At 42.6% G+C, this 23,675-nt stretch overlaps 1 protein-coding gene across 2 annotated transcripts in view; it reads right to left on the bottom strand.

The window, feature by feature from the left end:
* LOC115167542 (leucine zipper protein 2) overlaps nt 1-23,675 on the bottom strand; it is a 176,259-nt gene that overhangs the window by 48,067 nt on the left and 104,517 nt on the right. For both annotated transcript variants that reach the window (XM_029722073.1, XM_029722074.1), the window contains exons 3-5: nt 18,713-18,783; nt 16,997-17,078; nt 9,692-9,754 (exon numbers count right to left, since the gene is read on the bottom strand). In XM_029722073.1, coding sequence (XP_029577933.1) covers nt 9,692-9,754; nt 16,997-17,078; nt 18,713-18,783 — 216 coding nt within the window. The remainder of the gene's footprint in view (nt 1-9,691; nt 9,755-16,996; nt 17,079-18,712; nt 18,784-23,675) is intronic.

Genomic DNA, 23,675 nt, shown 5'->3' with positions numbered 1-23,675 from the left:
ACCTGCATAAATGACTACCGACCCGTAGCACTCACTTCTGTAGCCATGAAGGCTGGTCATAGCTCACATCAACACCATTATCCCAGAAACCTTAGACCCACTCCAATTTGCATACTGCCTCAACAGATCCACAGATGATGTAGTCTCTATTGCACTCCACACTGTCCTTACCCACCTGGACAAAAGGAACACATGTGAGAATGCTATTCATTGACTACAGCTCAGCGTTCAACACCATAGTGCCCTCAAAAGCTCCTCACTAAGCTAAGGACCCTGGGACTGAACAACTCCCTCTGCAACTGGATCCTGGACTTCCTGACCGGCCGCCCCCAGTTGGTAAGGATAGGTAAAAACACATCTGCCACGCTGATCCTCAACACAGGGGCCCTCAGGGGTGCATGCTCAGTTCCCTCCTGTACTCCCTGTTCACTCATGACTGCACGGCCAGGCACGCCTCCAACACCACCATTAAGTTTGCCAACGACACAACATCGGTAGGCCTGATCACCGATAACGATGAGACAGCCTATAGGGAGGAGGTCAGAGACCTGGCCATGTGGTGCCAAGATAACAACCTCTCCCTCAAAGTGATCAAGACAAAGGAGCTGATTGTGGACTACAGGAAAAGGAGGACCGAGCACGCCCCCATTCTTATCGACAGGGCTGTAGTGGAGCAGGTTGAGAGCTGCAAGTTCCTTGGTGTCCACATCACCAACAAACTATCAAAGGTGTCCATGTATGCTGATGACTCAAGTTTTATATTAAGCCTGCAAGCTAGATCCCTGCAATGTCTCATTGAAGATCTAGATAACTTTTGTGGAATCTCTGGACTTAATCCTAATTAGGATAAGTGTACAATATAAGGCGTTGGATCTTTAAAAAATACAACTTTTACATTACCCTTAACTGTAAAATGGACTGACGGTAAAGTAGACATACTTGGTATTCATATCACAAAAGATATAAATAAACTCTGCACAATGAATTTCAATAGAAAACTTCTCCTTAATCATATCTCAGTTTACTCACTTATTTATGGAGCTGCCTACTCCTGATGATTCATTTTTCAAATCATAGGAGCAAAAAATATTTTGCTTTATGTGGGACGTTAAACCAAACAAAATAAAGGGTGCGTATCTATATAATGAATATGAATTGGGTGGGTTGGGATTATTAAACATAAAATCACTAAACCTCTCTCTAAAGGTGTAACCTATTTAAAAGTTTTACTTGAACCCTAAATGGTTCTCAAGTAGATTACTAAGAAAAGCTCATCCATTGTTTAAAAATGGCCTTTTTGCCTTTGTGCAGATTGCCATGTCTCATTTTCGATTAATTGAAAATGACACTTTTTTCAAAGTACCTCTCTTTTTCAAACAAGCATTAAACAGCTGGCTACAATTTCAATTTCACCCCCCTGAAAAAATAGAACAAATATTACAACAAATATTATGGCTGAACTCAAATGTGCTGGTTGATAAAAGAGCTGTATTTATGGGAAAGATGTTTGAAAAGGGTATTTGGTTTTTAAATGATATTGTCAATTGGAATGGTAGAGTTGTCTTTCATGGAGTTATCAAAATTGTTTGAGAAGGCATGCTCAATCCAAGATTACAGCATTACCACAAAAATGGAGGAGGCAGGTGGCAGCGGGAGGAGGTAGGGAACTGGTTTGTCTGCCAAATATAAAGGATCAAAACTGGCGGAGGAATAAAAATTGCATAAATAGGAAAGTGTACCAGTTTCATTTGAGGACCAGGATGTTGAAAGCTGTGCCATACAGGTTGCAAAATAGTTGGGAAGAGATTTTTGATGTACCGATTCCATGGTTGATATATATATATATATATATATATATATATGTGTATATAAAACAACACAGGATTAAAGACTTTGTGCTTTTCAGCTAAAATTATTATATAGAATTCTTGCCACCAACAAAATGTTGAATATTTGGGGCGTACAATCATCGAAGCTCTGAAGATTTTGTTGTGAGGATACAGAATCAATAGACCATTTATTTTGGTATTGCCCTCAGGTAGCCTGTTTCTGGTCTCGGGTTCAGGAATGGCTGAAAATGCATAACATTGATCTAAAATTGACCCTAGAAATAGTACTGTTGGGAGATCTGGAGTGACCAGGTCAGTCAATTACTAATATACTAATACTCTTAGTAAAAGTATTTATCTTCAACTCGCAATCTGTGGATTCTATTCGATTAGATAGATTGAAATTGTATGTTAAACATCCCAGCATAGTTGAAAGATATATGGTGCGTAGGTATCCGAAGAGGGCGGCCAGCAGAGATAGGTGGGATGGGCTGAGGGAAGCTGACGGTTGGGATGTGGAATTGGAGACGAGTGGGAGTGGAGTTGCTGGGCGGGGGATAGAATGACGGTCAAAGATAAAAGTCAAAAAATAAAGTCATAATAAAACATAGCAATCTTGGAGGGCTGGTGGCCTGGCGGTTGGGAGCTGGTGGCTGATGGATCACTTGTTCGGTTCCCCGTTTTTGACCTTGTGGAAGATCTGTCAACGTGCCCTTGAGAAGGGTGTTGACCCTGGTTGCTTCTGTGAGTCGCTCTGGATGGGAGTCCGTTAGATGACTAATGTGATGTAGTTGTTGAGCGGCTTCACTGCAAGTATATTGCATGTTCTAAATACTCAATAAAAAATTAACTATAAAAAATGTAAAACTATCATGGTCCAAACACACCTAGACAGTCGTGTAGAGGACATGACAAAGCCTAATCCCCCTCAAGAGACTGAAAAGATTTGGCATGGGTCCTCAGATGCTCAAAAAGTTCTACAGCTGCACCATTGAGAGCATTCTGACTGGTTGCATCACTGCCTGCTATGGCAACTGCTCAACCTCAAACCACAAGGCACTAAAGAGGGTAGTGCATATGGCCCAGTACATCACTGGGGCTAAACTTCCAGCCATCCAGGACCTGCATTGCCCCCCCCCCCCCCCCCCCCTTTTACGCTCTGGTTATTATCTATGCATAGTCACTTCAACTCTGCCTACATGTACATGCACATTGACTCTGTACCGGTACCCCTGTATATAGCCTCGCTACTGTTATTTTACTGCTGCTCTTTAACGATTTGTTATTTTTATATTTACTTTTTACTTATCTATTTTTTTACTTAACACTTATTTTTCTTAAAACGGCATTGTTGGTTAAGGGCTTGTAAGTAAGCGTTTCACTGTAATACCTGTTGTATTCGGTGCGTGTGACAAATACAATTTGATTTGATTTGATTTGTATGCCTAGTTATTTTCCACGGCTTCTACTCTCTCTTCTACTCTCCCCTCTGCAGGACAGGGACCCTCTAAAATCAGTATGTCTACTGAGAAGGGCTCAAGTTCTTTTAACTGCCAGTTTATTGTTTTTCACTGTACACTTGGCATTTTAAATGATTTTCTCCCTGTATGAATAAATTAATACAGTTTGGTTTGACCTTTTAAGCTGTTCAGTGTGCTTATGTACTGGTCATCAAGCTAGCAATGCAGCATGAATATTGCAAAGCACAACGAAGACATGCGATTAATAAGTGCTTTAGGGATGTCTGTCCAAATTATTCTGACAATTTAGTGAATGGGAGGGTAGATAAAGGACCACATTATTTTCTACCTCTTCAGTGAATTAAAGGAATACTTACGGATTTTTGCAATAAAACCCTTTATCTACTTCCCCAGAGTAAGATCAACTCACTGATACCATTTTTATGTCTCTGCATGCAGTTTGAATGAAGTTGCTAACTAGCGTGCAATGACTGGATGTCTATAGTAAATGCTAGCATGCTAGTAGATACCATAGACTTCCAGGCATTGCGCTAACGCTAGTTAGCATTGGCTTGCAAAACTACCTGCAACTTACTTCTGCAGAGACAGAAAAATTGTATCCATGAGTTCATCTGACTCTGGGGAGGTAGATAAAGGGCTTCATTGCCAAAATCCCTAAGTATCCCTTTAAGGTTTCATACACAATATGACAAATTCTGGGATCAGATTGAACATTTGGCCCTTTCATTTTTATTTATTATCATTCGCTACAATGACAAAGTTTGACGGTCAGGGAATCCAGGCTAATCAGCAAAAGATGGCTGCTTAAATGCCTCATCGTATCTCTCTTCAACTTGTTAAAGTTGCAGGTGCAGATGCTTGCTAGAGGATGATTGGAAGAGACACGTGTCACCCTCATCTAAATTATCACCAATAAAAGCATCATATTAAACTTCCATTGATCCTCAGAACTTTTCATACCCCATTTCCACCTGTCAGAGTGATCTCCTTCATACTCACTGCAAAGAGATTGAGCAGCTCATTGATCAGCTGTCTCCTACAGAAGTTCCACTCTCATAGACTGTCATATCACAGCAGAAACGGTGTCTGTGTCGATTGCTCAAACCTTTTCTAGCCTTAATCCCAAAATGCACATCCTCAGCAAATTGCAGCCATAAAGATTTTCTGGTGACATGATCGGTTGAATCTGATACTTGGAAGGGCTGATGTGAAAGGAGCATGGTGCAGAGTTATCTGCACATGCAAATGACCGCATCACACCCACCGACAACATATTTTAATTCTGTTTCAGTGAACAATCGATCCAAACTCGAGTCAAAGTCTTAAAAAGATGTTAAAGTCAAAGAAGAAGACTAAGAAGAACAAGAATAAGATCAAGAACAAGACCTCTATGGGCTAATATTTTATTCAAAAATGAAAAACATGTAGCTTAGCTAAGGTCTGATTCTAATTGGAGAAAAAAGCTTCTAACCTTGTAAGGGAATTGGCGGAGTCAAGGTCTTTACAAAGAGCTCATCAGAGCACCGGATCAAGTGGAAACCCAGAGGTCTGAGTGTCCTGTCTTCATGGGACACATGGCAATAATCTTACCAGGTCACTTAACAAATCAGGCAGTTTCAGAGAGAAATATAAAATGGTCCCACTTTACACTAAGGGGTGGTTTCCCAGACACAGATCAAGCCTAATCCTCAACTAAAACGCACATTTATTGGCGAATCTATTGATGCTTTTTAGTAAGAGGAAAAGCTGATGGCCTTCAATGCCAGACCTTTCTAGCTACAGTATCAACAGAGGCCCTGCCTACAAAGTTTAACTAAGGAAGTGTCCCTGATATTGAAGAAAAAAAAGGCTCAAGATGAATCAGCATCTGCAAGGCACCATATTACTTATTAATGTGCCCAGGGAGATTCTATCCAGAATGGCTGGCAAACAGAATGGGGATGTAAACAGTTAATTCCATCCTTTCAGATGTGTTTCATTTCGAGGGATACTCTCTTTCAGTAGGGATAACATGCTCTATGTGTAAGTTTATATAATGTGGATGAAGAGTTACTTGTCTAACAGAACACAGAGGGTGTGCTTTAATGGAAGCCTCTCAAATATAATACAGTTAGAATCAGGAACTCCCCAGGGTAGCTGTTTAGGCCCCTTGCTTTTTTCAATTTTTACTAATGACATGCCACTAACTTTGAGTAAAGCCAGAGTGTCTATGTATGCGGATGACTCAACACTATACACGTCAGCTATTACAGCGACCGAAACACTCAACAAAGAGCTGCAGTTAGTTTCAGAGTGGGTGGCAAGGAATAATTTAGCCCTAAATATTTCTAAAACTAAAAGCATTGGATATGGAACAAAACACTCACTAAACCCTAAACGTCAACTAAATCTTGTAATAAATAATGTGGAAATTGAGCAAGTTGAGATGACTAAACTGCTTGGAGTAACACTAGATTGTAAACAGTCATGGTCAAAACATATTGATGCAGTAGTAGCTAAGATGGGGAGAAGTCTGTCTATAATAAAGCGATGCTCTGTGTTCTTAACAACACTATCAACAAGGCAGGTCCTACAGGCCCTAGTTTTGTCGCACCTTGACTACTGTTCAGTCATGTGGTCAGGTACCACAAAAAAGGACTTAGGAAAATTGCAATTGGCTCAGAACAGGACAGCACGGCTGGCCCTTGGATGTACACAGAGAGCTAATATTAATAATATGCATGTCAGTCTCTCCTGGCTGAAAGTGAAGGAGAGATTGACTTCATCGCTACTTTTATTTATGAGAGGTATTGACAGGTTGAATGCACCGAGCTGTCTGTCTAAACTACCGGCACACCCAACTACTGGCACACCCAGCTCGGACACCCATGCATACCCCACAAGACATGCCACAAGAGTTCTCTTCACGGTCCCCAAGTCCAGAACAGACTATGGGAGGCACACAGTACTACATAGAGCCATGACTACATGGAACTCTATTCTACATCAAGTAACTCATGCCAGCAGTAAATTAGATTTAAAAAACAGATAGATAAAAAAAAACATATGGAACAGCGGGGACTGTGAAGCAACACAAACATTGGCACAGACACACAGACACACAGACACACACACACAGACACACAGACACACAGACACACACACACACACACAGATTTAGTATTGTAGATATGTGGTAGTGGTGGAGTAGGGGCCTGAGGGCACACAGTGTGTTGTGAAATCGGTGAATGTATTGTAATGTTTTTAAAATTGTATAAACTGCCTTAATTTTGCTGGACCCCAGGAAGAGTATCTGCTGCTTTTGCACCAGCTAATGGGGACCCATAATAAATACAAATACAAATATTGACTCCAGACTCGATTGAGAGGCCTTATTATATCTGCTGATGACATTGAATGGAAGTATTTACTTATTGCCTAGTGTCGCTTTGGGCTTTGTGATAACTTGAGTCCATTTGACATTCAAGTTATCTATCAATCGCTTCCAGGTGTAGGGTGTTAAATTAGTCTTGCTCCCCCTCCGGTAATAAGGACAGAAGCGCAAGCCAGGGTGGCCCACTATCTACTCTCCTATTTGCATATTTATCTCAAGCCCCTTACTGATTCAATAAGGTACCGATAATAAGGGAATTTAAAATAGTAGCCACAATCCAGTTATCTATGCAGATGACATGTCATTAATTATAACAGGACTGGAAGGACATATCTCTGTTCTGTACTGTAATTGATAAAAAAATGGCTTTCAGCAATTTCCCCAGACTTAAGACACGTCCTAATAAGACTGAGGAACTTCTGTTATTATACGGTTATTTTAGACATACATTTGTTTAAGCCTTAGAAAGTCAATGTCAATGGTTTGACACAGTGAGATTAGAATGCATCTGAAATCTAAGCAAACTACTTCCATCTATCCTCAGTGGCATTGCAGAGTGTAGTAAAAGCAATAAGAGTGGGAAAATGACATATATTGTCTGATAGGATATGACAAAACTAGGATACCTCTCTGACCTACACAGTAGGAATGCACAACAGGTGAAACCTCTGTATCTAGTGAAAAAAGACACCCAAAGATGTCAAGATATTTTTCATGATACATCTGGTGTAGGATATGGCCAAGACTTGAAATGTCAAAGCTACAGTCGCCAAAGTAGTTCTCAGACGCCACTATCTACTACTGATGACCCCTCTGTGTCAAGCTACAAAGACACTCAAAACTGGAGAGATAGATCTGGCACAGGAAAAAGCCAAGACTTAAAATGTCAACGCTACAGTGACCAACTGATAGTGGAGTGCTGGCCCTACATAATGTACTTTCAAAGTGTTCACAGAGCCCATCTACAGTGCTTCTGACTGCCAGCAGAAATCTCAGAGTTTCTGCCCAAATACAACTTCAATGACCTGTGAAAAACATTTTCAATTGTAACTCTCCCAAATAACCAATGTTTATTTTGAGTCTGATTACAGTACAATTTGACTCACTCCTACATAGGTCAGACTACCGGAAGCACTATTTAACAAGCCTTTATTTGGCATAGTGATTGGTATGATTGTGTGCCTTGCAAGTTTTTTTAAAGATATGATCAAGGATTTATACTGAACAAAAATATAAATGCAACATGTAAAGAGTTGGTCCCGTGTTTCATGAGCTGAAATAAAAGATCCCAGAAATGTTCCATGTGCACAAAAAGCTTATTTCTCTGAAATGTTGTGCATACATTTGTTTACATCCTTGTAAGTGAGCATTTTTGCTTTGCCAAGACAATCCATCCACCTGACAGGTGTGGCATATCAAGAAGCTGATTAAACAGCATGATCATTACACAGGTGCACCTTTTTCTGGGGACAATAAAATGCCACTCTAAAATGTTTCAAGTTTTGAGGGAGCGTGCAATTGACTTTTGGCATGCTGACTGCAGGAATGTCCACCAGAGCTGTTGCCAGATCATTTAATGTTAATTTCTCTACCATAAGCCGCCTCCAACGTAGTTTTTGAGAATTTGGCAGTACGTCCAACCGGCCTCACAACTGCAGCCCACTTGTAACCACTCCAGCCCAGGAACTCCCCATCCGGCTTCTTCAGCTGCGGGATCGTCTGAGAACAGCCACCCGGACAGCTGATGAAACTGAGGAGTATTTCTCTCTGTAATAAGGCCCTTTTGTGGGGAAAAACTCATTCTGACTGGCTAGGCCTGGCTCCCCAGTGGGTGGGCCTAGGCCCACCAATGGCTGCCTGCCCATTCATGTGGAATCCATAGATTAGGGCCTAGTGAATTTGTTTCAACTGACTGATTTCCTTACATGAACTGTAACTCTGTAAAATCATTGAAATTGTTGCATGTTGCATTTATATTTTTGCTCTTTTCTAAATTACCAGCTAATTATAGTTTTTTACTTAGAGCTGTGGCACACAAAGGACTGTATCCTTTCATCTCCATGGTGACCACAGACAAGAATCTTGTATCATCCCTCCTCTCATCTCCAAGCTTGCTCTCTCACCATAATGAACTTGGTGTTTGAGGTTTGAAGACCATCTAATTGGTTATTATGTAGTCCAATCATTGCCTCATTTACAGGTAATTTAGACCAATCTGTTGTACAACATTACAGCCATGTCCAATGTTACTCTCTGATGTGAAAACATCAAAATTGACTGGAGTACTCCAAGGTTTGTTGGGGTCGCTTATGTTGCCTCTAGAGTTTGTTCTGGGAGTTTGGTGTGTAGTCACACACCCCTGCACTTTATTTCCCCCTTTTTGGTTGAGTAGAGCTAATAATGTCATAGAATGTTCTCTGACCTCCCTCAGGCAGTGTGAACTCTCTACCTCTCACCTGACTTTTTCATTGAATATTGTGGTAGCTTCTCATTTCTTTACCCAGGCTCTATCATGCTGCAAACCGTTGTGATTCCATTTCTGATTGATTACTTTCTTCTCCTCTGCCCTGGGGCATATGCCCTTAAACTATAGGATCTTGCGCCAGCCACGCTGCAGCCAGGAACTGCCCCCAGGTTAGCCAATTAGAAGGTCCCACGACACCAGCCCAGTTCAAGGCCCCGAGGCTCTGACAAATTCAGTGTATCCAGTGGTATTAGTGCTCATAATAGGCCTCTCCACCAATACGTTCATTCAACATCGACAGAATAAGGCCCTCAGTTGCCAATGGCTATCTGTGACCTTTGCAATCCAAAATGACAGCATCATATAGATTTAGAAAAAATTATATCAAAACCCATTACTAGTTCAAGTGATGTCGATGACCATATGATATGATTACTAAGGCATTTCTCTTATGACTGACATTAACATAACATTTACAGGTCACGGTGATCATGAATTAGAAATGAGTCAGCCATGAGTCAGTAGGTGGGGAGAACAAAAGTACCTCCTGTTGCAGGTCCTTGATTATTTTGGTCTTTTTCTCCATCTCCATCTTGAGGAACTTGATCTGTAGGCAAAATAAATCAAATGAATGACATATGTTTTCTTACAGACTGTCCATTTTTTACAGACTGTTTCTTACAGACTGTCAATTACGTCTAAAATGTGACATTTACATGAAGGTATCATGAAGGTAGTAACTATCATCAACCATGCCAGCTATTCCTGCCTGCACTGGATTTCATCCTCCTGCATGTTGTTGATGTGCTTGCTCTATCTTTAAAACAGATCTATACATCCCAAGGTCAAACAACTTAAAATGATTCTCTGCCTTTAAAGCAGACTTCCTGCTAATGCTCCAAGTACCTCCATATGGTTATATTACACTGTTTTTACTGCTTATTTTAGTTAGCTTTTAAAGATTTACAAAAACACGTATAAAACTACGTAAAATATTATGATTCACTGCTGGTTTTGACTACGATTTATCGGAAATGGGTGTATCTAGAATAGGTGGGTTGACTGTTGGTGGGGTTGCTGTTTCTCTGTGGGGATTTACGCCCACAGTGGGCGACTGACTATTTTCCACTGTGTGATTAATATAATAGCCCATATGCTCCTTGTGTCAGAGTGATATCTTTGTTTATCACAATCTTTTTATCGCAAGCTTGACATGTCTCTTTAGTGCAGCCATTCCTCCTGTCCTGTATTTAACAAGCAGTCAGGCCTCAAACGGCTGATGCAGATGACGGCCCACCGCAGTGAAGGACTACATCTAAAAGACTGGATAGCGGTGGGGGGGAGGAAGAGAGATATTCCAAATCCGATTCTGTTTTCTGTTTCACCTCTGCGACGAAGGATTCTAAGGGAAATGTTGTCCTTCAATGAGGTCATTGAGATTGTCCCAGGGAGAAAGGGGAGAGAATTCATGGCCCAGGTGACCTCAGCTCTGAAGGCACCCGGGGGACTTTAAACCATGGCTAGGTGGTTGACACACTAATAACATCACAGTTCATGTTGGTGCATTTGGAGTTCATGCCTCTGCCCATGGGTACGTCGATAACACATCCCAGCACAACGTTCCGTTTGGGTTGCGGCACGACACACTGAAATGATGGATGTAAGATATAAAACTGTAGCATGCTACATTGTTAAACATTTGACATTTTCAATTGTGTTATTACAGTATAATTAATTCATATGACTTACTGATAAATCAGAGCAATAAGCCTGAGCAATGTTGTAGAGTTTGTGTTTCCAGAGCTATTATACAATTAAACTGTATATTGCAATGCACAGCATTTGCAACTAGTGTTACAAGTATGATGCCATATTTGCTATGATAGTGATGAAATAACCAGGCCAATCTTTTTCATCATGTTGTAATACTTTTTTGGAATGGCATGCCTCCAACTGGGAAATTCGATCGTACATTTTTGTGTGTGGTTTATCTATTGGAGTTTGTGTACCTATTTTCTTGGCCTACCTAAAGTTGTTTATATTTTGAAGTCTATTTACATGCAGCATCACTCCTTAACTTTACTGATGTCCGTTTTGTAGACTAGTCATACAGAGGTAATACAATTGGATCTGTCTTTTATTGACAAGCACCCCAGAACCTTTTTGCTAAGACAGTTATGGGTTTTGGATCATCTAGTGTTGTTGCTACTGTCTTGTCTAGAGTACCATTCATCCATGAATGGTTGTAAATTTTGGGGAAAATTCATGAAAGGTGGGCCTAATGTTCAATTATGCAGAGCAACTTACACATTGGCGTAGCAGAAATCAGCTCTGGGGGCCCATGCGCCCTCCATCTCACACCTAGAGTGAATTTGGAAAGACCCCTTGACTTTTTCAGACCCCTTGACTTTTTCTACATTTTGTTACTGTCATGCATGTGTGTAGAAACGGACCAAGGCGCAGCGTGAGTATCGTTCCACATCTTTAATATATTGTGAAACGGAGCCAAACAAACACTAAACTATAAACAAAACACAAACCGTGACGACAGAGGTGCAACAACTCAAAATAATCTCCCACAAACACAGGTGGGAAAAACAACTACTTAAATATGATCCCCAATTAGAGACAACGATGACCAGCTGCCTCTAATTGGAAATCATACAAAAACGCCAACATAGAAAAAAGAAACTAGAACACAACATAGAAAAAAGAAACTAGATAAACCCCCCAGTCATGCCCTGACCTACTCTACCATAGAAAATAATAGCACTCTATGGTCAGGATGTGACAGTTACGTTACAGCCTTATTCAAAAATTGATTAAATTGTTTTTTCCCTCATCAATCTACACACAATACCCCATAATTTCAAAGCAAAAACTGTTTTTTAGACATTTTTGAAAATGTGTTAAAAATGAAAAACTTAAATATAACATTTACATAAGTATTCAGACCCTTTATTCAGTACTTTGTTGAAGCACCTTTGGCAGCGATTACAGAGTTGAGTCTTCTTGGGAATGACTCTACAAGCTTGGTATACCTGTATTTGGGGAGTTTCTCCCATTCTTCTCTGCAGATCCTCTCAAGCTCTGTCAGGTTGGATGGGGAGCGTCGCTGCACAGATATTTTCAGGTCTCTCCAGAGATGTTCGATCGGGTTCAAGTCTGGGCTCTGGCTGGGCCACTCAAGGACATTCAGATACTTGTCCCGAAGCCACTCCTGCATTGTCTTGCCTGTGTGCTTAGGGTCGTTGTCCTGTTGGAAGGTGAACGGTCGTGCCAGTCTGAGGTTCTGAGTGCTCTGGAGCAGGTTTTCATCAAGGATCTCTCTCTACTTTGCTCCGTTCATCTTTCCCCTGAACCTGACTAGTCTCCTAAGTCCGTGTCGCTGCAAAACATCCCCACAGCATGATGCTGCAACCACCATGCTTCACCGTAGGGATGGTGCCAGGTTTCCTCCAGACTTGACACTCTGCATTCATGCCAAAGTGTTCAATCTTGGTTTCATCAGACCAGAGAATATTGTTTCTCATGGTTTGAGAGTCCTTTAGGTGCCTTTTTTTGCAAACTCCAGGCGGGCTGTCACATGCATTTTACTGAGTAGTGGCTTTTGTCTGGCCACTCTACCATAAAGGCCTGATTGGTGGAGTCTTGCAGAGATGGTTGTCCTTCTGGAAGGTTATCCCATCTCCACAGAGGAACTCTAGACCTCTGTCAGAGTGACCATTGGGTTCTTGGTCACCTCCCTGACCAAGGCTCTTCTCCCCAGATTGCTCAGTATGGCCTGGTGGCCAGTCTTGGTGGTTCCAAACTTCTTCCATTTAAAAATTATGCCCTGCCCTGCTCTTGAGAATAGTGACATTTCCTCTAGTGAGGGTGCTGGCCTTCCTTCTCCTCCTTCTCCTCTCCCAGAAAACCAAGATGACGACTGCCAGAGACCCAGCGGTGCTCATGAGAGCGACCCCCTTTCTGTGAACAATGGTAAGCCTACGAGTGCTGAAACAGATCGCCCCGACAGCGTGGAGCCCGAGTTCCAATGTGTAATATAAATAGGCTACCAACTAAATACTGTATATAGCGAAAGGTAGGCTAGACCAGGGTTTCACAATATATTAAAGATCAGGAACGATACTCACGCTGCGCCTTGGTCCATTTCTACACCCATGCGTGACAGACCAGGCCCGCCCCCCCCCCCCCCCCCCCCCCCCCGAGTGCACGTGTTGGTTTTTGCCATAGCACTACACAGCTGATTCAAATAATCAAAGCTTGATAATGAGTTGGTAATTTGAACCAGCTGTGTAGTGCTATGGAAAAAAACAAAATGTGCACCAATGGGGGACTCCAGGACCGAGTTTGGAAAACCCTGGGTTAGACTGCATTGTCTGCATAATGAAACAATCCCTAGTAAGCTAATGTTTTGAAGGTGGACTGATTTTAATAGACTGGTTTTACGCAGCACAAAGTTTCAATCCAAGCTGCGAGAGTGTGTGAGGACGGCTAAAGTAGAATATAGGCCTACAGGACAGTTGTATATTCTTACATATTTTATTGGTTACTGATTAGTATGCTCTCGTATTCAAAATTCATTTTACAATCTGCAATGTTTGAATTTCCCACTTTAATTACTCAAAAAGTAAATACATTATTGCCGCCAGCCTGTATTCTAAATAGCAGCATTGCGACACCATAGGCCTATAGCTTCGTAAAACATAAATGTTTTGCTTAACCTCTACATGATAGGTGTCCCTCTACCGGGACGGTTGAGCTAACGTGCGCTAATGTGATTAGCATGACGTTGTAAGTAACAAGAATATTTCCCAGGACATAGACATGTCTTATATGGGCAGAAAGCTTAAATTCTTGTTAATCTAACTGCACTGGCCAATTTACAGTAGCTATTACAGTGATAAAATACCATGCCATTGTTTGAAGAGAGTGTACAACAACAAAAAACTTTTATCACGGCAACTGGTTTGATACATTCAACTCTGAAGGTAAATAATGTACTTACATTCAGTTATCTTGCTCTGATTTGTCATCGTGAGGGTCCCAGAGATAAAATGTAGCATAGTTTTGTTTAATAAAATACATTTTATTTTCAAATGTAGGAACTGGGTTCTAAAGTTTGAACCTCTGCTGTTTCCTTGCTTCAGGTCCTGAGCTACAGGCAGTTAGATTTGGGTATGTCATTTTAGACAAAAGTTGAAAAAAATTGTCCGATCCTTTTAACATGATAAAAGGACAACCAAATATAAATAAACATGTACCCATTAAAGCAAAGCTATAGGCTACTTCAAGCACTAGCACCACAAAGCCTACCGATAAGCAGCCAGGTAAAAGTCGCAATTTCAGAACCATTGACAGCGATCGGTAGTTTATATTTTGTGAGTGGCTGACGCAGTCACATGTTTTAAGGGGGAGGGGGGGGCAAACTTTAACTTTGCGGGGGAGGGGGGGGAGTCCAGACAAACTGTGCTACGCCAGGGAACTTACATTGAGTATGTGAACCCAAACAAGGCTTCTGAACCACACAATATGAACATTTGAATGAAATTTAAATAAAATAAAAAGGGATCTTTTGAGTGGAACCACAGCTTCTCGTTCATCAAATGCTCTACATGTTATAGGCATTTATGATGAGTATGTGTTTCCCATCGCAAATGATTTCCTGTTGTGCATGTCAATTTCCAAATACAGCTACAGCTGTTCGCTGTATGTGGTCCACTGGGGGGGTACTAATTTATAGTTTTTGCGTGTAGGGAAAAGGAAGATACAGATTCAGCTCCTAATTGATTGAAATAATGTATTCCCTTTAACACCGTATTGATAATTGATTATCAGTTTCACTAATTTCATCAATTCCAAATGAGGCAACCCAAGATGATGAAATGTTTGAAGTGAGAACAGCTCATTGAAACATAAGCACGTTTAATGATAACGTTGGTGGTTTAGTGCAGTGTCGTCCCAAACCAAATTTATTTGACAGTGCTTGTTACTAACCCTGGTTTCCACTTTTTTTCCTGCTTAGCAGGTTTAGAGAAAACACTCTAGAGCTCCCTAGGGGCAGAGTGCAACACCAATCAAACAATGTTTTCTACCCAATGCCTCACATCAAATTCGCCCAGCTACGGAGAATAACCTCAACTCACACTCTGTTTCTTCGCCTCGAGCTGTAGGAAATGGTCTCAATTGAAAATAAAAAAAACTCTACCTTATTACAAACAAGACAGGTATTCATATAGCATCAGCGTGCATTTCCCCAAAACTCCATTAGTACACTGAATAGTGGCAAGAGCAGAGTTATGCTGTATATGATACAACCAAGACAACTCAACTTCACAACACTTTTTTGTGCTATTCCAGAAACGTAGTAACCGGCTGGTAACCGGCTGGTAATGTCATAAAAAAAGTTCCCCTTGTGAAAAGACAGGCATTGATTTGATGCATTGCAGTAGCCAATACAATTTCCTTTAATAAAGACCATCATTATCTCCCTACACCAGGGATTTGTCACTCATCTTAACATGAAAATGTCAACAACAACAGTTTGATTATTGGCTAGCAACATCAGCCACCCTTGTTCTGTACTTTGAAAATAAGACAGACGCCCATTTTAAGACGTCCACACTTGTTTCAGGCCATGTTGTTCTTATTAGCAAATATTGAATATCTCAAAAGCATTTCACGGTCTGTTTGGGACATTAATTAGGCCTCCCGTTGATTTTCTGATCATTTGTTTTGAGGGGGAATTACAGGTTCGCCAGATAGCCATAAGAGATGCAGCAGTAAATATCTTTGGGAAGTGGGAATAAAAACAGCTAGGGTCTAATCTATACAGTAGGTATGAAAAAGGCTCCACATGAGTATAATGTTAATTACTGGTGTTATAACAGCTTTTGTAGCTGTTATAAAAAGCTGTTATAAAGGCATTATGGGGGCCTACAGTAAATGCATACATAGGAGACCTACAGTAAAGTGAATGTATACATAGGGGACCTACAGTAAAGTGAATGTATACATAGGGGACCTACAGTAAAGTGAATGTATACATAGGGGACCTACAGTAAAGTGAATGTATACATAGGGGACCTACAGTAAAGTGAATGTATACATAGGGGACCTACAGTAAAGTGAATGTATACATAGGGGACCTACAGTAAAGTGAATGTATACATAGGGGACGGGACCTATAGTAAACTGTTACCTATAGGTCCAATTCATACAGTAGGTATAAACATGACTGCATGTGTGGTATCGGAGTTCATTTGTAGCTTGCTATTCTCAGACGTTTGAATACCTTGGCAATGTAATACAACTTGAGTAGAATAGAATTTATAGTAGAATGACAGCCAAGTACAACGGAAAAAGGACTGAGTAGCGTGATGGATAGAGGCCTGGAATACTCGGCGAATGAAAAGCAATGTTTATGACAGGATAACAAAATGAAAAAAATATATAAAAGGCACCTGGTCTATTAAGTGTTTCTTCTCGTACTCGACAGGTGTATTTCATTGAAATTATTCATCACCATTATGGAAAAGCATACTCCATCCTGTCAAGTTTAGCTTTTACAAAACAAATAATTTTATCAGAAACCTGTCCTTTAAGGAGAGAGTGGAGAGCAGAAGGACCTCCATCACTATGCTTCCTATTTCTGGGTTCCACCTAGCTCTCTCACTCTCCCAGACTGGTTATTAAGTGGTGGGAGGGAGGGGGCCAGCCAGGAGAGATGGCTGCTGGGTAATGAGATGGGTGACAGACGCCCACAGGCCCGGGTGACAGGTGACAAGGGGGAGGTTAGAGGAGTGAGGTGTAGACAAGGTGAGGACGACTGAGGGCTCCTACTCACTGCGGCCTGCTGTTTCTCGGCTTGCTCCGTTGCCTCGTCCAGCTGCTTCTGCAATGCAGTCTGGAGGGACTTCATCTCTTCCCTGTTGAGAGGAAAGGTGAGAAACACTCAGTTAGCACCTATCCTTCTCCTCTCCAACTCTTCTCTGACTTCTCGCTTGGCGTGGCAGTAGTAATAGTATCTCATGCACTGAGTGACTGACTGAGCACTGACTAGGATCAAATCATCAAATCAATTCATGCTTATTTTTTCTACCAAACATTTGTGATAGAATGCGTGACGAAATACCAAACTTAAATCCAGAATGCCGGTATACGATTACAGCAGCAAATAATTATTCCCTTTGACTGGGCTTAGTGTAGGTTTCGAGTTTAACTACATATGACATGGTCATGGTCTATCAATTGTGCAGTCGAGGAGCAGCATCTGCAGTCAACAGCACTGTGTGTCAATCTCAGAAGGAAAAGTCTCTCTTCACTGCTGCGATGCCCTGTCGTATTTCACATGCCAATGATTGTGTCTGTTGGCATGAGCCCAGCCAAGCAAACATTTTTCTTTTCCGCTACTTGGGATTTCATTTTTCTGATCTCACCCTAAAACCAGCAGTATGACGTTTTAAGGGGAGACGGAACACTTTTTAAGAAGTTAGCGTGGAATGAATTTGATGTTGACATTTAAAGGGAGCCCAACAACATTTGGTACTGTAAATAAACTTCAAGTCAACACATTGAGTCAACATATCTTCACCGATATTTAGAGACATTTGCCTATGGGCTACAAACAACCCAAAGTTATTCTGAGTGACATTTTCCTTAGGCAACACAGCACTGGACTGTGTATAAAATAGTGCATAACCCATTATGGGTATTTGTGGGAAGGCAGTTATGGTGTCTGTGGGAAGGCAGTTATTTACTTTAACCAGAGCACAAAAGTAAACCGGACAGAATGTTTGACTTTTAGTACTGTCTTCCCCCACCCCTCTTTATATTTCATTGGCCCCTCAAGTTTTCTGTAAATTTGCAGTTTAAATATAGTAATTGGTTATGTACATGATTAGGTAAAATGTGGTGGTAAGGACGAGGGTTAACGTTTGTGTTTTTTCATGTTGCTGACTACAATATGTCTGTTTTCAGCTTTTATAAAGGCTACAGTGTCTAATTAAATAACATTTCTAAACCTGGAATGACAGCATCTTGTAACTCTGACGTTTGTAACCTTTCGACATGTGTTGACTTGAGGATGTGGCTACCATGGTTTCACATTAAAATAGTTGCTAGTTATTACTCCCCCAAAGCAATCAAAAACATGATTGAAAGGTGTCAAAAACACATGATTTTCCATAACTCAGCTGCCTGGATATCTCGTGATGAAGTCATTTGATAATCATTCTTGGCAATGGAACGAATCAAATGCAGGATTAATCGGATTTAAAGTGGAACGCAGGTGGCTGCTCAAATCGTCTGTGGACCAGGAGCCATTGCTCCAATAAAAAATGGTTTTATGGTTTGTTTATGATTGTCATGTGTTGTTGATATGTTGGTTTGCTATTTATAAAGCAGTAGGGTATAAGTATATACTGTGTATACCAAAGGCTGAATTGCAGGTAAAATCACATTCTTCTTGCACCATAGAAGTAATTAAAAGTAATGTTGCTCTTCAAAATAATCCATATGGTAGCAATGTGCAATAGCAAATGGTTAAGAAGGTTAGAGCTACCTCTGCTTGTGGCTGAGTTCCAGGATTCTCTGGACATCCTTCTTGGCCACGGAGTCATCATTTTTCAGTGTCTAGAAGTGAGGAAGGAGAGCTTTTTAAGTCTCACAAGAGAAATTGGTTTATTACATGACCACTCACAGTCTCACTTCAACACTCCAAAGTGAAGGAGCTGATTCAAAGCCCTCATACAGTAGGAACGGAAAGAAAACAACAGTGCTCCTTTCGAGTGTAAATGCACACGTTGCTCCAAGCTGTCATATAGTCTATACTCAGGCAAAAAAAAGATGTGAATAATGTTTTTATTTTTTGTCCATATTGTGTAACCCCCTCATAGATTGATGTGTATGCTTTTATGAGGGTAGTCGAAAATACTTATTGTAATACAACAAGTTGTAGTTTATTTGTAAGCTTGTAGGAACTCATATAGTTCATATTCAGTGTAATTATGAATCTGACACTTTTTGGGGAAGAAAACTCTGGCAGAGACAAACTTTTGAATACAATTATAGAAAATTCAAGTGGTACAGTATCTTGTTACTAATACATTTGATTCTCATTTCCATAAACACAATAATTGGAGTTCAATAATTGCAGCTCTGCGAGATTACAGAACGGTTTTAAAATGTATTTCAGTATATTGAGTAGAGACATTCAGAAAAATACCCATATTTCTGTATCACAAAAACTTTAATCCGGGTGCATCCCATCAGGGTTCGATTTAGAGAGGTGCTGACACTACCATAACAAACCGGGGTACCTCCATAAGCAGTTGAGGTGCGAAGGAATGGCCCCCATTAAACCCTATACTAGCACACCACAGAGCAACTGCCAAGAATCAAAGCTCTATCAGGCAAAGTTTAATTATGAAGGGTTGACCCAGCACCCAAGGGAAGTCTAATTAAAATAATAAACACTTAGGTCAGTAAATCTCCACCAGAAAGGTTACTCGGTTGCACATACATAATGGATTACTATGAAAAGTTACGGTTGATTGTTTTCCCCCCTTTTTAATAAGAGATCCATCCACCCTCGCTTCTCCCTTAATCTCCCACCGCCTGCTTTGCCAGGTACATTTGTACAAGGCACAGGGGACACTGCCATCCAAGTCTGCACGTAATGTACAGTAGCTAACTGAAATCAAAGCCTGCCCCGAGGACAGTGGTAGCTTAGACAGACACACAGTGCCAGCCAGACCCGACAATGGATTCCACTGAAAACTGTCAGGAGGACAACGCCATGAACCCAGGCTGGCCAGGTGTAACGGGTACACTAGGAGTCGGGAAGCAAGTACAGGGAGGGAATTTAATAAATAAACGAAACATAGAACAAAACAAGAAACACGAGTAGTGTACAGACATATAACACAGGAACAGAATCAATAATGCCTGGGGAAAGAACCAAAGGGAGTGACAGATATAGGAGAGGTAATCAGGAAGGTGATGGAGTCCAGGTGAGTCTCATGAGGCGCAGGTGCGCATAACGATGGTGGCAGGTGTGCATAATAATGAGTAAACTGGCAACAACGAGTGCCAGAGAGGGGGAGTGGGAGTAGATGTGATAGTACCCCCTCCCTGACACGTGGCTCCTGCCGCAGGACGCCGACCAGAGGGACGGTCCCGAGTACCAGGAGCGGGCCAGTCGCTTCTGCTGAGGTGCGGGAACCTGTAGACTCAGCTGAGGTGCGGGAACCTGTAGACTCAGCTGAGGCGCAGGAACCTGTAGAGTCAGTTGAGGCACGGGAACCTGTTGACTCAGCTGAGGTGCGGGAACCTGTAGTCAGTTGAGGCACGGGAACCTGTAGACTCAGCTGAGGCGTGGGAACCTGTACAGCCAGCTGAGGCGCGGGAACCTGTAGACTCAGCTGAGGTGCGGGAACCTGTAGACTCAGCTGAGGTGCGGGAACCTGTAGAGTCAGTTGAGGCGTGGGAACCTGTACAGCCAGCTGAGGCGAGGGAACCTGTAGACTCAGCTGAGGTGCGGGAACCTGTAGACTCAGCTGAGGTGCGGGAACCTGTAGAGTCAGTTGAGGCGCAGGAACCTGTAGACTCAGCTGAGGCGCAGGAACCTGTAGACTCAGCTGAGGTGCGGGAACCTGTAGACTCAGCTGAGGTACGGGAACCTGTAGAGTCAGTTGAGGCGCGGGAACCTGTACAGCCAGCTGAGGCGTGGGTTCCTGTACAGCCAGCCGAGGCGTGGGAACCTGTAGACTCAGCTGAGGTGCGGGAACCTGTAGACTCAGCTGAGGCGCGGGAACCTGTAGAGTCAGTTGAGGTGCGGGAACCTGTACAGCCAGCTGAGGCGCGGGAACCTGTACAGCCAGCCGAGGCGTGGGAACCTGTAGAGCCAGCTGAGGCACGGGAACCTGTAGAGCCAGCTGAAGCGCGGGAACCTGTAGAGCCAGCTGAGGCACGGGAACCTGTAGAGCCAGCTGAGGCACGGAACCTGTAGAGCCAGCTGAAGCACGGGAACCTGTACAGCCAGCTGAGGCGCGGGAACCTGTACAGCCAGCCGAGGCACGGGAACCTGTAGACTCAGCTGAGGCGCGGGAACCTGTAGAGTCAGTTGAGGCGCGGGAACCTGTACAGCCAGCTGAGGCGCGGGAACCTGTACAGCCAGCCGAGGCGTGGGAACCTGTACAGCCAGCTGAGGCACGGGAACCTGTAGAGCCAGCTGAAGCGCGGGAACCTGTAGAGCCAGCTGAGGCACGGGAACCTGTAGAGCCAGCTGAGGCGCGGAACCTGTAGAGCCAGCTGAAGCGCAGGAACCTGTAGAGCCAGCTGAGGCGCGGGAACCTGACGAGCCAGCTGAGGCACGGAACCTGTAGAGCCAGCTGAGGCACGGAACCTGTAGAGCCAGCTGAAGCGCAGGAACCTGTAGAGCCAGCTGAGGCGCGGGAACCTGACGAGCCAGCTGAGGCATGGGAGCCTGACGAGCCGGCTGAGGCATGGAAGCCTGATGAGCCAACCAAGGCTTGAGAACCTGTCGAGCCAGCTGAGGCATGGAAGCCTGATGAGCCAGCTGAGGCATCCCCGGTAGCTTCGGCAATGGAAGCCTGACGAGCCAACCGAGGCTTGAGAACCTATCGAGCCAGCTGAGGCATGGAGGTCTGACGAGCCAGCTGAGGCATCCCTTTTTGCTTCGGCAGCTGCCCTTGGACCCGACGTCACCAGTAAAAAAGCAAAAAAAATCCCTGTTGTTTCCCTTTGGTGATGCGTACCGGGTACGCAAGGGAGAACCAAAGGGAGTGACAGATATAGGGGAGGTAATCAGGAAGGTGATGAGGTCCAGGTGAGTGTCATGAGGCGCAGGTGCGCGTAACAATGGTGGCAGGTGTGCATAATAATGAGTAAACTGACGACAACAAGCGCCAGAGAGGGGGAACGGGAGTAGACGTGACACCAGGTTACATGTCATACAAGTTCACAGGGTGTAATTGGGAAGTCATTGATTAAAACTGAAATGAAATTGACCCCCTGACTCTGACTGTTCCAGCCCTCCAAATCAGTCAGAGGGGCTACAGCCATCCAAGCCTACTAAAAAGAACACAGTGGCCCAGACAAACCCAAGGGACCCCTGCCACCAAATTCGGCAAGAGAGATTCCATTCAAGACTGCCTATGTGACAACGGTACTCTGGCTAACATCTGAGAGACATATTTGTGTCTGCTGGTTCTCTGTGGGACACAGGATGTTGAAAGTAGTATTTGGACTGAAAATACTCATACAACCTAAAGTCTTTTTCAATCTATTTGTTCAATTCAATTCATTCCCTACTTGTTTGATGAGAACTGAAATGGAATCGACTGCAGCCCCGATCAGTGGCGATATACAGATGTATCAGAGAAAAATGTATTGCCTTGCAGCAGTATACAATTTAACAACCAAATTACACTGGAATCTGAAGATCTAGGATTAACTATGTTTATGTGGTCTTCCATCCAAGCTGTGCGTTTGCCAATTCCCCTGAATATATTCAACAGCATCCACTATGGGAGTGATGATCTTTATCATACATTTCCATCTTCTGCCTCTCATCACCCGTCATTTCCCATTCTGTCATTCATACTCTGCGCTGTGCTCACAGGAAAGAGTAACGTTGTAACGTACATGTACATACAACATACAACATACTGTGTACACAACATTTGCGGATCTGTATGTCAAAAACAGATTACATCGAGCTGTGGTAGATGTCAAGGGTAGAAGCATAGATACCATTTAAAGTAGACCTGGGGGTGAAATCATTCAAATAATTTCAGTGTTTGCTTGAGGTTCCAGTTCCAGGTGAACTATTCCATTGGTTCCATTGAGCCAGGCAATTTCAATCACGCACATCTAAAGTATTTGAAAGATGTCAAATACAGTACTGAAGTAAAATAATGTAATATAAACATCCTCCATCAGCACCATACGTGCACGTCCTGTCGCGAAAAGTTACTTGATCATGTCATTAAAAATCCACTGCAAACTAGAACCTGAAAGGGTTCTTCGGCTGTCCCCATGGGATAACCTGTTGAATAACTTGTTGGGGTTCCAGGTAGAACCCTTTTAGTTCCATGTAGTACCCTTAAAGAGGGTTCTACATGGAACCAAAAAGAGTTATCTTATGGGGACAGCTGAAGAACCCTTTTGGAACCCTTTTTTCGAAGGGTGTAGAGCCAGATTTCTCAACACTTCTACCTTGGAGTAATTTTCCAGTTTTTACAACTGCACCTCAACTACAGGACTTCCACTTCCGATTCGTATTTATATCAGGTGGAGGGATCGTCAAAACGCAGAAGATATTGCTTATTTGCTTTTAATAAATGAGGCCCCAGGTATGTAGTGGCTCATTATACCCCAGGACAGCGGATGAGAAAAAGTGAATCACAGGCTGAGCTGAATTTTTAAGCCATTTTTTTAAGCTCTTAAACACAGCCTTTCGAAATAACCCCATGGTTCCAAAGGCACTTAAAGCCATCCAC

This window comes from Salmo trutta, chromosome 29 (genome assembly GCF_901001165.1).
Source record: "Salmo trutta chromosome 29, fSalTru1.1, whole genome shotgun sequence".
NCBI lineage: Eukaryota > Metazoa > Chordata > Actinopteri > Salmoniformes > Salmonidae > Salmo > Salmo trutta.
Note: the sequence above shows the minus strand (reverse complement) of the source record. Positions and strands in the feature narration are given on the sequence as shown.